Source organism: Pseudophryne corroboree, assembly GCF_028390025.1.
Source record: "Pseudophryne corroboree isolate aPseCor3 chromosome 3 unlocalized genomic scaffold, aPseCor3.hap2 SUPER_3_unloc_29, whole genome shotgun sequence".
In the NCBI taxonomy this organism is placed as follows: domain Eukaryota; kingdom Metazoa; phylum Chordata; class Amphibia; order Anura; family Myobatrachidae; genus Pseudophryne; species Pseudophryne corroboree.
In genome coordinates, this window is record NW_026967518.1 from 1,508,816 (window position 1) to 1,523,523 (window position 14,708).

The 14,708-nt window shown below is 49.3% G+C and overlaps 1 protein-coding gene across 2 annotated transcripts in view; it reads left to right on the forward strand.

Annotated features, from left to right (window-relative positions):
* Positions 1-321: 321 nt before the first annotated feature.
* LOC134983922 (zinc finger protein 569-like) overlaps positions 322-14,708 on the forward strand; it is a 31,502-nt gene continuing 17,115 nt past the window's right edge. For both annotated transcript variants that reach the window (XM_063949531.1, XM_063949532.1), the window contains exons 1-3: positions 322-398; positions 517-614; positions 746-1,817. In XM_063949531.1, coding sequence (XP_063805601.1) covers positions 365-398; positions 517-614; positions 746-1,817 — 1,204 coding nt within the window. In that variant the 5' untranslated portion in view covers positions 322-364. The remainder of the gene's footprint in view (positions 399-516; positions 615-745; positions 1,818-14,708) is intronic.

A 14,708-nucleotide genomic window follows, 5' to 3' on the forward strand; every position in this document is an offset into this window, starting at 1 on the left:
TGCTGGGTATGGGACATTATACAGTAACACCGGGGGATGTGTCTGGGTGATGACTGGAAAGGTGACTGCTGGGAATGGGACATTATACAGTAACACCAGGGGACGTGTCTGGGTGATGACTGGAGAGGTGACTGCTGGGAATGGGACATTATACAGTAACACCAGGGGATGTGTCTGGGTGATGACTGGAGAGGTGACTGCTGGGAATGGGACATTATACAGTAACACCAGGGGACGTGTCTGGGTGATGACTGTATCACTGTGTGTGTCAGGTTCCTATAAGGTGTCAGGATGTCACTGTCTATATTTTTCCATGCAGGAGAGGGAATATATAGAGGAACACAGAGGTCTGTACAAGGACGTGATGATGGAGAATCACCGGCCCCTCACATCACTGGGTAAGAGGAGACTGTCATGTATTGTACAGGGGAGAGCAGGTATGGGGGCCCCTATATACACACATCATCTGATAATCACATATATACACTGTACTCAGTCACTGTGTGTCTCTTACAGATGGACCCAGTAACAGAGATACCCCAGAGAGATGTCCCCGTCCTCTGTATACCCAGGATTGTACAGAGGAGAATCACAGGATCCCACAGGAGGATCAGGTAGGTGGGATTTAGGGTGTCGCCCAATATACCAAAGTGACTGTCACTATATAATGTGTAGAGATATACACTGATATTACACTATCTGAAATCAGACATTTTTAATGTATATTGTTTTGTGGGCTATTTAGGATGACTGTCTGACTGATATAAAGGCAGAAGATATAGAGGGAGAAGAAGAGACGTATGTGACTGATATGAAGGGAGAAGATATAGAGGGAGAAGAAGAGACGCATGTGACTGATATAAAGGCAGAAGATACAGAGGGAGAAGAAGAGACGTATGTGACTGATATAAAGGCAGAAGATATAGAAGGAGAAGAAGAGACGTATGTGACTGATATAAAGGCAGAAGATATAGAAGGAGAAGAAGAGACGTATGTGACTGATATAACGGCAGAAGATACAGAGGGAGAAGAAGAGACGTATGTGACTGTTATAAAGGCAGAAGATATAGAGGGAGAAGAAGAGACGTATGTGACTGATATAAAGACAGAAGATACAGAGGGAGAAGAAGAGACGTATGTGACTGATATGAAGGGAGAAGATATAGAGGGAGAAGAAGAGACGCATGTGACTGATATAAAGGCAGAAAATATAGAGGGAGAAGAAGAGACGTATGTGACTGATATAAAGGCAGAAGATATAGAGGGAGAAGAAGAGACGTATGTGACTGATATAAAGACAGAAGATACAGAGGGAGAAGAAGAGACGTATGTGACTGATATAAAGGCAGAAGATATAGAAGGAGAAGAAGAGACGTATGTGACTGATATAAAGGCAGAAGATATAGAAGGAGAAGAAGAGACGTATGTGACTGATATAACGGCAGAAGATACAGAGGGAGAAGAAGAGACGTATGTGACTGTTATAAAGGCAGAAGATATAGAGGGAGAAGAAGAGACGTATGTGACTGATATAAAGGCAGAAGATATAGAGGGAGAAGAAGAGACGTATGTGACTGATATAAAGGCAGAAGATACAGAGGGAGAAGAAGAGACGTATGTGATTGATATAAAGGCAGAAGAAATAGAGGGAGAAGAAGAGACGTATGTGACTGATATAAAGGCAGAAGATATAGATGGAGTAGAAGAGACGTATGTGACTGATATGAAGGCAGAAGATACAGAGGGAGAAGAAGAGACGTATGTGAGGGGTGATCAGCAGTGTAATGAGGAGGAGATCCCTACAGATATCAGCACAGGTGAGTAATAAACACTTATTACAGAAGTCACATATTCTCCTTTCTCAGTCACTACAGTAATCTCTTATCCTACACCCTCCTCTGTCAGTACAGACTAATGATGGAAATGTATCTGCCCAGTGGTGTAGTCTAGGACCATCAGCCCTGTTCTCTGTTGGGTGTTTATAACACAAGGGACGATATTCAATTGTAATATCACGCCCGATCTCACGTCTACAGTGACAGGAGTTTGCGGGGCAATATTCAATTGTCCCCATGTTTGGTCATGTCGCGCCCCTAGCAGTCTGGATTAGCTTTGTAAAGCTACTTAACCCAACTACCGTCATGGGCGCGATCACAAAAAGTTTTGCGCATTTCAGCTTGCCTCCCCCGGGGGGAAGGGGTGATCTGAAATGCTAATATTGCGTCCGTCGGCAGCAATATTTGAATCAGGGGTGTTTTCTGTTAAAGGCGTTTTCTTCTTTAGGGTCCATAGTGATCCACAGTCCTTACATCGGGGTGTAGGTGGTAGGAGACGACCGGGCATCACACAGTTAAGCTTTTTTCTCTGACGTCCTAGTGGATGCTGGGAACTCCGTAAGGACCATGGGGAATAGCGGCTCCGCAGGAGACTGGGCACAAAAGTAAAGCTTTAGGACTACCTGGTGTGCACTGGCTCCTCCGCCTATGACCCTCCTCCAAGCCTCAGTTAGATTGTTGTGCCTGGCTGAGAAGGGTGCATTCTAGGAGGCTCTCCTGAGTTTCTTAGTAAAAGTTTAGTTTTAGGTTTTTTATTTTCAGTGAGACCTGCTGGCAACAGGCTCACTGCATCGAGGGACTAAGGGGAGAAGAAGCGAACTCACCTGCGTGCAGAGTGGATTGGGCTTCTTAGGCTACTGGACACCATTAGCTCCAGAGGGATCGATCACAGGCCCAGCCTCGGAGTCCGGTCCCAGAGCCGCGCCGCCGGCCCCCTTACAGAGCCAGAAGCAAGAAGAGGTCTGGAAAATCGGCGGCAGAAGACATCAGTCTTCACCAAGGTAGCGCACAGCACTGCAGCTGTGCGCCATTGCTCCTCATACACACTTCACACTCCGGTCACTGAGGGTGTAGGGCGCTGGGGGGGGGGCGCCCTGAGAAACAATAAAAACACCTTGGCGGGCTAAAATGACATCACATATAGCTCCAGGGCTATATGGATGTATATTAACCCCTGCCAGATTACAGATAAAAGCGGGAGAAAAGTACGCCGAGAAGGGGGTGTAGCCTATCTCCTCAGCACACTGGCGCCATTTTCCTTCACAGCCCCGCTGGAAGGACGTCTCCCTGACTCTCCCCTGCAGTCCTGCACTACAGAAAAGGGTTAAAAAGAGAGGGGGGCACTAATTAGGCGCAGTATAAATAAAACAGCAGCTATAAGGGGAAAAACACTTCTATAAGGTTATCCCTGTATATATATAGCGCTCTGGTGTGTGCTGGCATACTCTCCCTCTGTCTCCCCAAAGGGCTAGTGGGGTCCTGTCCTCTGTCAGATCATTCCCTGTGTGTGTGCTGTGTGTCGGTACGATTGTGTCGACATGTATGAGGAGGAAAATGGTGTGGAGGCGGAGCAATTGCCTGTAATGGAGATGTCACCCCCTAGGGAGTCGACACCTGAGTGGATGAACTGTTGGAAGGAATTATGTGACAGTGTCAGCTCTTTACAAAAGACAGTAGATGACATGAGACAGCCGGCTACTCAGCCTGTGCCTGTCCAGGTGTCTCAAAAGCCATCAGGGGCTCTAAAACGCCCGTTACCTCAGATGGCAGATACAGACGCCGACACGGATACTGACTCCAGTGTCGACGATGAAGAGACGAATGTGACTTCCAGTAGGGCCACACGTTACAGGATTGATGCTATGAAAAATGTTTTACATATTTCTGATAATACAAGTACCACTAAAAGGGTATTATGTTGGTGAGAAAAAACTGCCTGTAGTTTTTCCTGCATCTGAGGAATTAAATGAAGGGTGTGATGATGCGTGGGTTTCCCCCGATAAAAAACTGATAATTCCTAAAAGGTTATTAGCATCATACCCCTTCCCGCCAGAGGATAGGGCACGTTGGGAAACACCCCCTAAGGTGGATAAAGCGCTCACACGTTTGTCTAAACAGGTGGCACTACCGTCTCCTGATACGGCCGCCCTTAAGGAACCTGCTGACAGAAAGCAGGAGAATATCCTAAAATGTATATACACTCACACGGGTGTTATACTGCGACCAACAATCGCCTCAGCCTGGATGTGCAGTGCTGGGGTGGCTTGGTCGGATTCCCTGACTGACAATATTGATACCCTAGATAGGGACAGTATATTACTGACTATAGAGCCTTTGAAAGATGCATTTCTATATATGCGTGATGCACAGAGGGATATTTGCCGACTAGCATCAAGAGTAAGTGCGCTGTCCATTTCTGCCAGAAGAGGGTTATGGACGAGGCAGTGGTCAGGTGATGCGGATTCCAAAAGGCATATGGAAGTATTGCCTTATAAAGGGGAGAAATTATTTGGAGTAGGTCTATCAGACCTGGTGGCCATGGCAACTGCTGGGAAATCCACATTTTTACCCCAGGTAGCCTCTCAACATAAGAAGACGCCGTATTATCAGGCGCAGTCCTTTCGGCCCCATAAGGGCAAGCGGGCAAAAGGCTCCTCATTTCTGCCCCGTGGCAGAGGGAGAGGAAAAAGGCTGCAGCAAATCAGCCAGTTTCCAGGAACAGAAGCCCTCTCTCGTTTCTGCCAAGTCCTCAGCATGACGCTGGGGCTTTACAAGCGGACTCAGGCACTCCCCCTCGCCGTTTCCTAAAGTCTACTTTACTGATGTCTCCCTCCGACAGGGAGGCGGTATTGGAAGCCATTCACAAGCTGTATTCCCAGCAGGTGATAATCAAGGTACCCCTCCTGCAACAGGGAAAGGGGTATTATTCCACGCTGTTTGTGGTACCGAAGCCAGACGGCTCGGTGAGACCTATTTTAAATCTGAAATCCTTGAACACTTACATACAAAGGTTCAAATTCAAGATGGAGTCACTCAGAGCGGTGATTGCGAACTTGGAAGAAGGGGATTATATGGTGTCTTTGGACATCAAGGATGCTTACCTCCATGTCCCAATTTACCCTTCTCACCAAGGGTACCTCAGGTTTTTGGTACAGAACTGTCACTATCAGTTTCAGACGCTGCCGTTTGGTTTGTCCACGGCACCCCGGGTCCTTACCAAGGTAATGGCCGAAATGATGATACTCCGTCGAAGGAAGGGAGTTTTAGTTATCCCGTACTTGGACGATCTCCTGATAAGGGCAAGATCCAGGGAACAATTGGTAGTCGGGGTAGCACTATCTCAAGTAGTGTTGCGGCAGCACGGTTGGATTCTCAATATTCCAAAATCGCAGCTGATCCCGACGACACGTCTTCTATTCCTAGGAATGATCCTGGACACAGTCCAGAAAAAGGTGTTTCTCCTGGAGGAGAAATCCAGGGAGTTATCCGAACTAGTCAGAAACCTCCTAAAACCAGGCCAAGTGTCAGTGCATCAATGCACAAGGGTCCTGGGAAAAATGGTGGCTTCCTACGAAGCAATCCCATTCGGCAGATTCCACGCAAGAACTTTCCAGTGGGACCTGCTGGACAAATGGTCCGGATCGCATCTTCAGATGCATCAGCGGATAACCCTGTCACCAAAGACAAGGGTGTCTCTCTCCTGTGGTGGTTGCAGAGTGCTCATCTTCTAGAGGGCCGCAGATTCGGCATTCAGGACTGGGTTCTGGTGACCACGGATGCCAGCCTGCGAGGCTGGGGAGCAGTCACACAAGGAAGAAATTTCCAGGGCTTGTGGTCAAGCCTGGAGACATCACTTCACATAAATATCCTGGAGCTGAGGGCCATTTACAATGCCCTAAGCCAAGCAGGACCTCTGCTTCAAGGTCAGCCGGTGCTGATCCAGTCGGACAACATCACCGCAGTCGCCCACGTGAACAGACAGGGTGGCACAAGAAGCAGGAGGGCAATGGCAGAAGCTGCAAGGATTCTTCGCTGGGCGGAAAATCATGTGATAGCACTGTCAGCAGTATTCATTCCGGGAGTGGACAACTGGGAAGCAGACTTCCTCAGCAGGCACGACCTCCACCCGGGAGAGTGGGGACTTCACCCAGAAGTCTTCCACATGATTGTAAACCATTGGAAAGAACCAAAGGTGGACATGATGGCGTCCCGTCTCAACAAAAAAATTGGACAGGTATTGCGCCAGGTCGAGGGACCCTCAGGCAATAGCTGTGGACGCTCTGGTAACACCATGGGTGTTCCAGTCAGTGTATGTGTTCCCTCCTCTGCCTCTCATACCCAAGGTACTGAGAATTATAAGACGGAGAGGAGTAAGAACTATACTCGTGGCTCCGGATTGGCCAAGAAGGACTTGGTACCCGGAACTTCAAGAGATGCTCACAGAGGACCCGTGGCCTCTACCTCTAAGAAGGGACCTGCTCCAGCAAGGACCCTGTCTGTTCCAAGACTTACCGCGCCTGCGTTTGACGGCATGGCGGTTGAATGCCGGATTCTGAAGGAAAAAGGCATTCCGGAAGAAGTCATTTCTACCCTGATCAAAGCCAGGAAGGATGTGACCGCAAAGCATTATCACCGCATTTGGCGGAAATATGTTGCGTGGTGCGAGGCCAGGAAGGCCCCAACGGAGGAATTTCAACTGGGTCGATTCCTGCATTTCCTGCAAACAGGAGTGTCTATGGGCCTAAAATTAGGATCCATTAAGGTTCAGATTTCGGCCCTGTCGATTTTCTTCCAGAAAGAACTGCCTTCAGTTCCTGAAGTTCAGACGTTTGTCAAGGGGGTGCTGCATATACAGCCTCCTTTTGTGCCTCCAGTGGCACCTGTGGATCTCAATGTAGTTTTGGGGTTCCTAAAAGCACATTGGTTTGAACCATTTAAATCTGTGGATTTGAAATATCTCACGTGGAAAGTGGTCATGTGTTGGCCCTGGCTTCGGCCAGGCGCTTGTCAGAATTGGCGGGTTTATCCTGTAAAAGCCCTTATCTGATTTTCCATTCGGACAGGGCGGAATTGAGGACTCGTCCTCAGCTTCTCCCTAAGGTGGTGTCAGCGTTTCACCTGAACCAGCCTATTGTGGTGCCTGCGGCTACTAGGGACTTGGAGGACTCCAAGTTGCTGGACGTAGTCAAGGCCCTGAAAATATATGTTTCCAGGACGGCTGGAGTCAGAAAATCTGACTTGCTGTTTATCCTGTATACACGCAACAAGCTGGGTGCTCCTGCTTCTAAACAGACTATTGCTCGTTGGATTTGTAGTACAATTCAGCTTGCACATTCTGTGGCAAGCCTGCCACAGCCAAAATCTGTAAAAGCCCATTCCACAAGGAAGGGGGCTCATCTTGGGCGGCTGCCCGAGGGGTCTCGGCTTTACAACTTTGCCGAGCAGCTACTTGGTCAGGGGCAAACACGTTTGCTAAATTCTACAAATTTGATACCCTGGCTGAGGAGGACCTGGAGTTCTCTCATTCGGTCCTGCAGATTCATCCGCACTCTCCCGCCCGTTTGGGAGCTTTGGTATAATCCCCATGGTCCTTACGGAGTTCTCAGCATCCACTAGGACGTCAGAGAAAATAAGAATTTACTTACCGATAATTCTATTTCTCATAGTCCGTAGTGGATGCTGGGCGCCCATCCAAAGTGCGGATTGTCTGCAATACTTGTACATAGTTATTGTTAACTAAATCGGGTTATTGTTGTTGTGAGCCATCTTTTCTAGAGGCTCCTCTGTTATCATACTGTTAACTGGGTTCATATCACAAGTTATACGGTGTGATTGGTGTGGCTGGTATGTGTCTTACCCGGGATTCATAAATCCTTCCTTATTGTGTACGCTCGTCCGGGCACAGTATCCTAACTGAGGCTTGGAGGAGGGTCATAGGGGGAGGAGCCAGTGCACACCAGGTAGTCCTAAAGCTTTACTTTTGTGCCCAGTCTCCTGCGGAGCCGCTATTCCCCATGGTCCTTACGGAGCTCCCAGCATCCTCTACGGACTACGAGAAATAGAATTATCGGTAAGTAAATTCTTATTATTTCCCAGGATGCTCCGGACCTCCTCCCCATGTACCCCGCCCCCGGCCAGTGGGCAGTTTTAGTGTTGGTGCTGGCAGAAGCCGGAGCACCGGTCACACAGCGGAGAGGAATGAATGAGCAGCGCTGGGAGTCTCTCTGAGCGCCGCCGCTGCTGCTCCAACAATCCCCCGCTGGTGCCGCAACGTCAGTGAGGCTAAGAGACTGATGATTCCGGCGTGGTTACTTCCTGATCGCCGCGCTAGTACAGTATCCAGGACCCAGGACTACAGCCGGAGGACAGGTAAGGCATTCTCCGGCACGTGGGACCCACAATACATGTAGTCCATGCTTCCGCAGGCTCTGATGTGATCCCTGGCTGCTGCTACGGGTTACACTAGACCACCAGGGCATGCATATTATATATATATAGGATAATGGAGGCCAGGGTGCCTGGTGGGTGATGTCAGCCAGGGCAGGTAGGTCCTCTCCCAGAGCCAGATTCCACAGCTGGGTTTCCCTCTCGGCTGCCCCTCCCCCAGTACAGGTGTTCCGGGCTGTGTGACTGCATTGTATCTATCCCTTACATGTGAGTGCAGGTGTTCCGGTCTGTGTGACTGCATTGTATCTATCCCTTACATGTGAGTACAGGTGTTCCGGGCTGTGTGACTGCATTGTATCTATCCCTTCCATGTGAGTACAGGTGTTCCGGTCTGTGTGACTGCATTATATCTATCCCTTACATGTGAGTGCAGGTGTTCCGGGCTGTGTGACTGCATTGTATCTGTCCCTTACATGTGAGTGCAGGTGTTCCGGGCTGTGTGACTGCATTGTATCTATCCCTTACATGTGAGTGCAGGTGTTCCGGGCTGTGTGACTGCATTGTATCTGTCCCTTACATGTGAGTGCAGGTGTTCCGGGCTGTGTAACTGCATTGTATCTATCCCTTACATGTGAGTACAGGTGTTCCGGGCTGTGTGACTGCATTGTATCTATCCCTTACATGTGAGTGCAGGTGTTCCGGGCTGTGTGACTGCATTGTATCTATCCCTTACATGTGACTGCAGGTGTTCCGGGCTGTGTGAGTGCATTGTATCTGTCCCTTACATGTGACTGCAGGTGTTCCGGGCTGTGTGAGTGCATTGTATCTGCCCCTTACATGTGACTGCAGGTGTTCCGGGCTGTGTGAGTGCATTGTATCTGCCCCTTACATGTGACTGCAGGTGTTCCGGGCTGTGTGAGTGCATTGTATCTGCCCCTTACATGTGACTGCAGGTGTTCCGGGCTGTGTGAGTGCATTGTATCTGCCCCTTACATGAGAGTGCAGGTGTTCCGGGCTGTGTGACTGCATTGTATCTATCCCTTACATGTGAGTGCAGGTGTTCCGGGCTGTGTGACTGCATTGTATCTGTCCCTTACATGTGACTGCAGGTGTTCCGGGCTGTGTGAGTGCATTGTATCTGCCCCTTACATGTGACTGCAGGTGTTCCGGGCTGTGTGAGTGCATTGTATCTGCCCCTTACATGTGACTGCAGGTGTTCCGGGCTGTGTGAGTGCATTGTATCTGCCCCTTACATGTGACTGCAGGTGTTCCGGGCTGTGTGAGTGCATTGTATCTGCCCCTTACATGTGAGTGCAGGTGTTCCGGGCTGTGTGACTGCATTGTATCTATCCCTTACATGTGAGTGCAGGTGTTCCGGGCTGTGTGAGTGCATTGTATCTGTCCCTTACATGTGACTGCAGGTGTTCCGGGCTGTGTGAGTGCATTGTATCTGCCCCTTACATGTGACTGCAGGTGTTCCGGGCTGTGTGAGTGCATTGTATCTGCCCCTTACATGTGAGTGCAGGTGTTCCGGGCTGTGTGAGTGCATTGTATCTGCCCCTTACATGAGAGTGCAGGTGTTCCGGGCTGTGTGACTGCATTGTATCTATCCCTTACATGTGAGTGCAGGTGTTCCGGGCTGTGTGACTGCATTGTATCCCTTACATGTGAGTGCAGGTGTTCCGGGCTGTGTGACTGCATTGTATCTATCCCTTACATGTGAGTACAGGTGTTCCGGGCTGTGTGACTGCATTGTATCTGTCCCTTACATGTGAGTGCAGGTGTTCCGGGCTGTGTGACTGCATTGTATCTGTCCCTTACATGTGAGTGCAGGTGTTCCGGGCTGTGTGACTGCATTGTATCTGTCCCTTACATGTGAGTGCAGGTGTTCCGTGCTGTGTGACTGCATTGTAGCTATCCCTTACATGTGAGTGCAGGTGTTCCGGGCTGTGTGACTGCATTGCATCTATCCCTTACACGTGAGTACAGGTGTTCCGGGCTGTGTGACTGCATTGTATCTATCCCTTACATGTGAGTACAGGTGTTCCGGGCTGTGTGACTGCATTGTATCTGTCCCTTACATGTGAGTACAGGTGTTCCGGGCTGTGTGACTGCATTGTATCTATCCCTTACATGTGAGTGCAGGTGTTCCGGGCTGTGTGACTGCATTGTATCTGTCCCTTACATGTGAGTGCAGGTGTTCCGGGCTGTGTGACTGCATTGTATCTATCCCTTACATGTGAGTGCAGGTGTTCCGGGCTGTGTGACTGCATTGTATCTGTCCCTTACATGTGAGTACAGGTGTTCCGGGCTGTGTGACTGCATTGTATCTATCCCTTACATGTGAGTGCAGGTGTTCCGGGCTGTGTGACTGCATTGTATCTATCCCTTACATGTGAGTGCAGGTGTTCCAGGCTGTGTGACTGCATTGTATCTATCCCTTACATGTGAGTGCAGGTGTTCCGGGCTGTGTGACTGCATTGTATCTATCCCTTACATGGGAGTACAGGTGTTCCGGGCTGTGTGACTGCATTGTATCTGTCCCTTACATGTGAGTGCAGGTGTTCCGGGCTGTGTGACTGCATTGTATCTATCCCTTACATGGGAGTACAGGTGTTCCGGGCTGTGTGACTGCATTGTATCTGTCCCTTACATGTGAGTGCAGGTGTTCCGGGCTGTGTGACTGCATTGTATCTATCCCTTACATGTGAGTGCAGGTGTTCCGGGCTGTGTGACTGCATTGTATCTATCCCTTACATGTGAGTGCAGGTGTTCCGGGCTATGTGAGTGCATTGTATCTGCCCCTTACATGTGACTGCAGGTGTTCCGGGCTGTGTGAGTGCATTGTATCTGCCCCTTACATGTGACTGCAGGTGTTCCGGGCTGTGTGACTGCATTGTATCTATCCCTTACATGTGAGTACAGGTGTTCCGGGCTGTGTGACTGCATTGTATCTGTCCCTTACATGTGAGTGCAGGTGTTCCGGGCTGTGTGACTGCATTATATCTATCCCTTACATGTGGTACAGGTGTTCCGGGCTGTGTGACTGCATTGCATCTATCCCTTACATGTGAGTACAGGTGTTCCGGGCTGTGTGACTGCATTGTATCTGTCCCTTACATGTGAGTGCGCGTGTTCCGGGCTGTGTGACTGCATTGTATCTATCCCTTACATGTGAGTACAGGTGTTCCGGGCTGTGTGACTGCATTGTATCTGTCCCTTACATGTGAGTGCAGGTCTACATGGCCTACATCACAAAACATACCCAGAAAGACTAAGAAATCTCAATATGTATAGTTTGGAGCAGAGAAGAGAAAGGGGGGACATGATAGAAACTTTCAAATATATAAAGGGTTTTAACAAAGTCCAGGAGGGAAACATTCTCCAAATGAAGAGAAGCAATAGGACACGAGGACATACACTGAGACTGGAGGGGGGGAGGTTCAGGGGAAATTTGCGGAAAAATTATTTCACAGAAAGGGTAGTGGACAAGTGGAATAGCCTCCCATCAGAGGTGGTAGAGGCTAAGACAGTAGAGCAATTTAAACATGCATGGGATAGACATAAGGATATCCTTACAAAGAAATAAGGATCAAATAAGGTTAGTGATAAAAAAAAAATAATATATATAAAAAAAAAAAAGGGGCAGACTAGATGGGCCAAGTGGTTCTTATCTGCCGACAAATTCTATGTGTGACTGCATTGTATCTATCCCTTACATGTGAGTGCAGGTGTTCCGGGCTGTGTGACTGCATTGTATCTATCCCTTACATGTGAGTGCAGGTGTTCCGGGCTGTGTGACTGCATTGTATCTATCCCTTACATGTGAGTGCGGGTGTTCCGGGCTGTGTGACTGCATTGTATCTATCCCTTACATGTGAGTGCGGGTGTTCCGGGCTGTGTGACTGCATTGTATCTATCCCTTACATGTGAGTGCAGGTGTTCCGGGCTGTGTGACTGCATTGTATCTATCCCTTACATGTGAGTACAGGTGTTCCGGGCTGTGTGACTGCATTGTATCTATCCCTTACATGTGAGTGCGGGTGTTCCGGGCTGTGTGACTGCATTGTATCTATCCCTTACATGTGAGTACAGGTGTTCCGGGCTGTGTGACTGCATTGTATCTGTCCCTTACATGTGAGTACAGGTGTGTGACTGCATTGTATCTGTCCCTTACATGTGAGTACAGGTGTTCCGGGCTGTGTGACTGCATTGTATCTGTCCCTTACATGTGAGTGCAGGTGTTCCGGGCTGTGTGACTGCATTGTATCTATCCCTTACATGTGAGTGCAGGTGTTCCGGGCTGTGTGACTGCATTGTATCTATCCCTTACATGTGAGTGCAGGTGTTCCGGGCTGTGTGACTGCATTGTATCTATCCCTTACATGTGAGTGCAGGTGTTCCAGGCTGTGTGACTGCATTGTATCTATCCCTTACATGTGAGTGCAGGTGTTCCGGGCTGTGTGACTGCATTGTATCTATCCCTTACATGGGAGTACAGGTGTTCCGGGCTGTGTGACTGCATTGTATCTATCCCTTACATGTGAGTGCAGGTGTTCCGGGCTGTGTGACTGCATTGTATCTATCCCTTACATGTGAGTGCAGGTGTTCCGGGCTATGTGAGTGCATTGTATCTGCCCCTTACATGTGACTGCAGGTGTTCCGGGCTGTGTGAGTGCATTGTATCTGCCCCTTACATGTGACTGCAGGTGTTCCGGGCTGTGTGACTGCATTGTATCTATCCCTTACATGTGAGTACAGGTGTTCCGGGCTGTGTGACTGCATTGTATCTGTCCCTTACATGTGAGTGCAGGTGTTCCGGGCTGTGTGACTGCATTATATCTATCCCTTACATGTGGTACAGGTGTTCCGGGCTGTGTGACTGCATTGCATCTATCCCTTACACGTGAGTACAGGTGTTCCGGGCTGTGTGACTGCATTGTATCTGTCCCTTACATGTGAGTGCGGGTGTTCCGGGCTGTGTGACTGCATTGTATCTATCCCTTACATGTGAGTACAGGTGTTCCGGGCTGTGTAACTGCATTGTATCTATCCCTTACATGTGAGTACAGGTGTTCCGGGCTGTGTAACTGCATTGTATCTATCCCTTACATGTGAGTACAGGTGTTCCGGGCTGTGTGACTGCATTGTATCTATCCCTTACATGTGAGTACAGGTGTTCCGGGCTGTGTGACTGCATTGTATCTATCCCTTACATGTGAGTACAGGTGTTCCGGGCTGTGTGACTGCATTGTATCTGCCCCTTACATGTGAGTGCAGGTGTTCCGGGCTGTGTGAGTGCATTGTATCTATCCCTTACATGTGAGTGCAGGTGTTCTGGGCTGTGTGACTGCATTGTATCTATCCCTTACATGTAAGTGCAGGTGTTCCGGGCTGTGTGACTGCATTGTATCTATCCCTTACATGTGAGTACAGGTGTTCCGGGCTGTGTGACTGCATTGTATCTATCCCTTACATGTGAGTGCAGGTGTTCCGGGCTGTGTGACTGCATTGTATCTGTCCCTTTCATGTGAGTGCAGGTGTTCCGGGCTGTGTGACTGCATTGTATCTATCCCTTACATGTGAGTGCAGGTGTTCCGGGCTGTGTGACTGCATTGTATCTGTCCCTTACATGTGAGTACAGGTGTTCCGGGCTGTGTGACTGCATTGTATCTATCCCTTACATGTGAGTGCAGGTGTTCCGGGCTGTGTGACTGCATTGTATCTATCCCTTACAGGTGAGTGCAGGTGTTCCGGGCTGCGTGACTGCATTGTATCTATCCCTTACATGTAAGTGCAGGTGTTCCGGGCTGTGTGACTGCATTGTATCTATCCCTTACATGTGAGTGCAGGTGTTCCGGGCTGTGTGACTGCATTGTATCTATCCCTTACTTGTGAGTGCGGGTGTTCCGGGCTGTGTGACTGCATTGTATCTGTCCCTTACATGTGAGTGCGGGTGTTCCGGGCTGTGTGACTGCATTGTATCTATCCCTTACATGTGACTGCGGGTGTTCCGGGCTGTGTGACTGCATTGTATCCATCCCTTACATGTGACTGCAGGTGTTCCGGGCTGTGTGACTGCATTGTATCTATCCCTTACATGTGACTGCAGGTGTTCCGGGCTGTGTGAGTGCATTGTATCTGCCCCTTACACGTGAGTACAGGTGTTCCGGGCTGTGTGACTGCATTGTATCTGCCCCTTACATGTGAGTACAGGTGTTCCGGGCTGTGTGACTGCATTGTATCTATCCCTTACATGTGAGTACAGGTGTTTGGGCTGTGTGACTGCATTGTATCTATCCCTTACATGTGAGTGCAGGTGTTCCGGGCTGTGTGACTGCATTGTATCTATCCCTTACATGTGAGTGCAGGTGTTCCGGGCTGTGTGACTGCATTGTATCTATCCCTTACATGTGAGTGCAGGTGTTCCGGGCTGTGTGAGTGCATTGTATCTGCCCCTTACATGTGACTGCAGGTGTTCCGGGC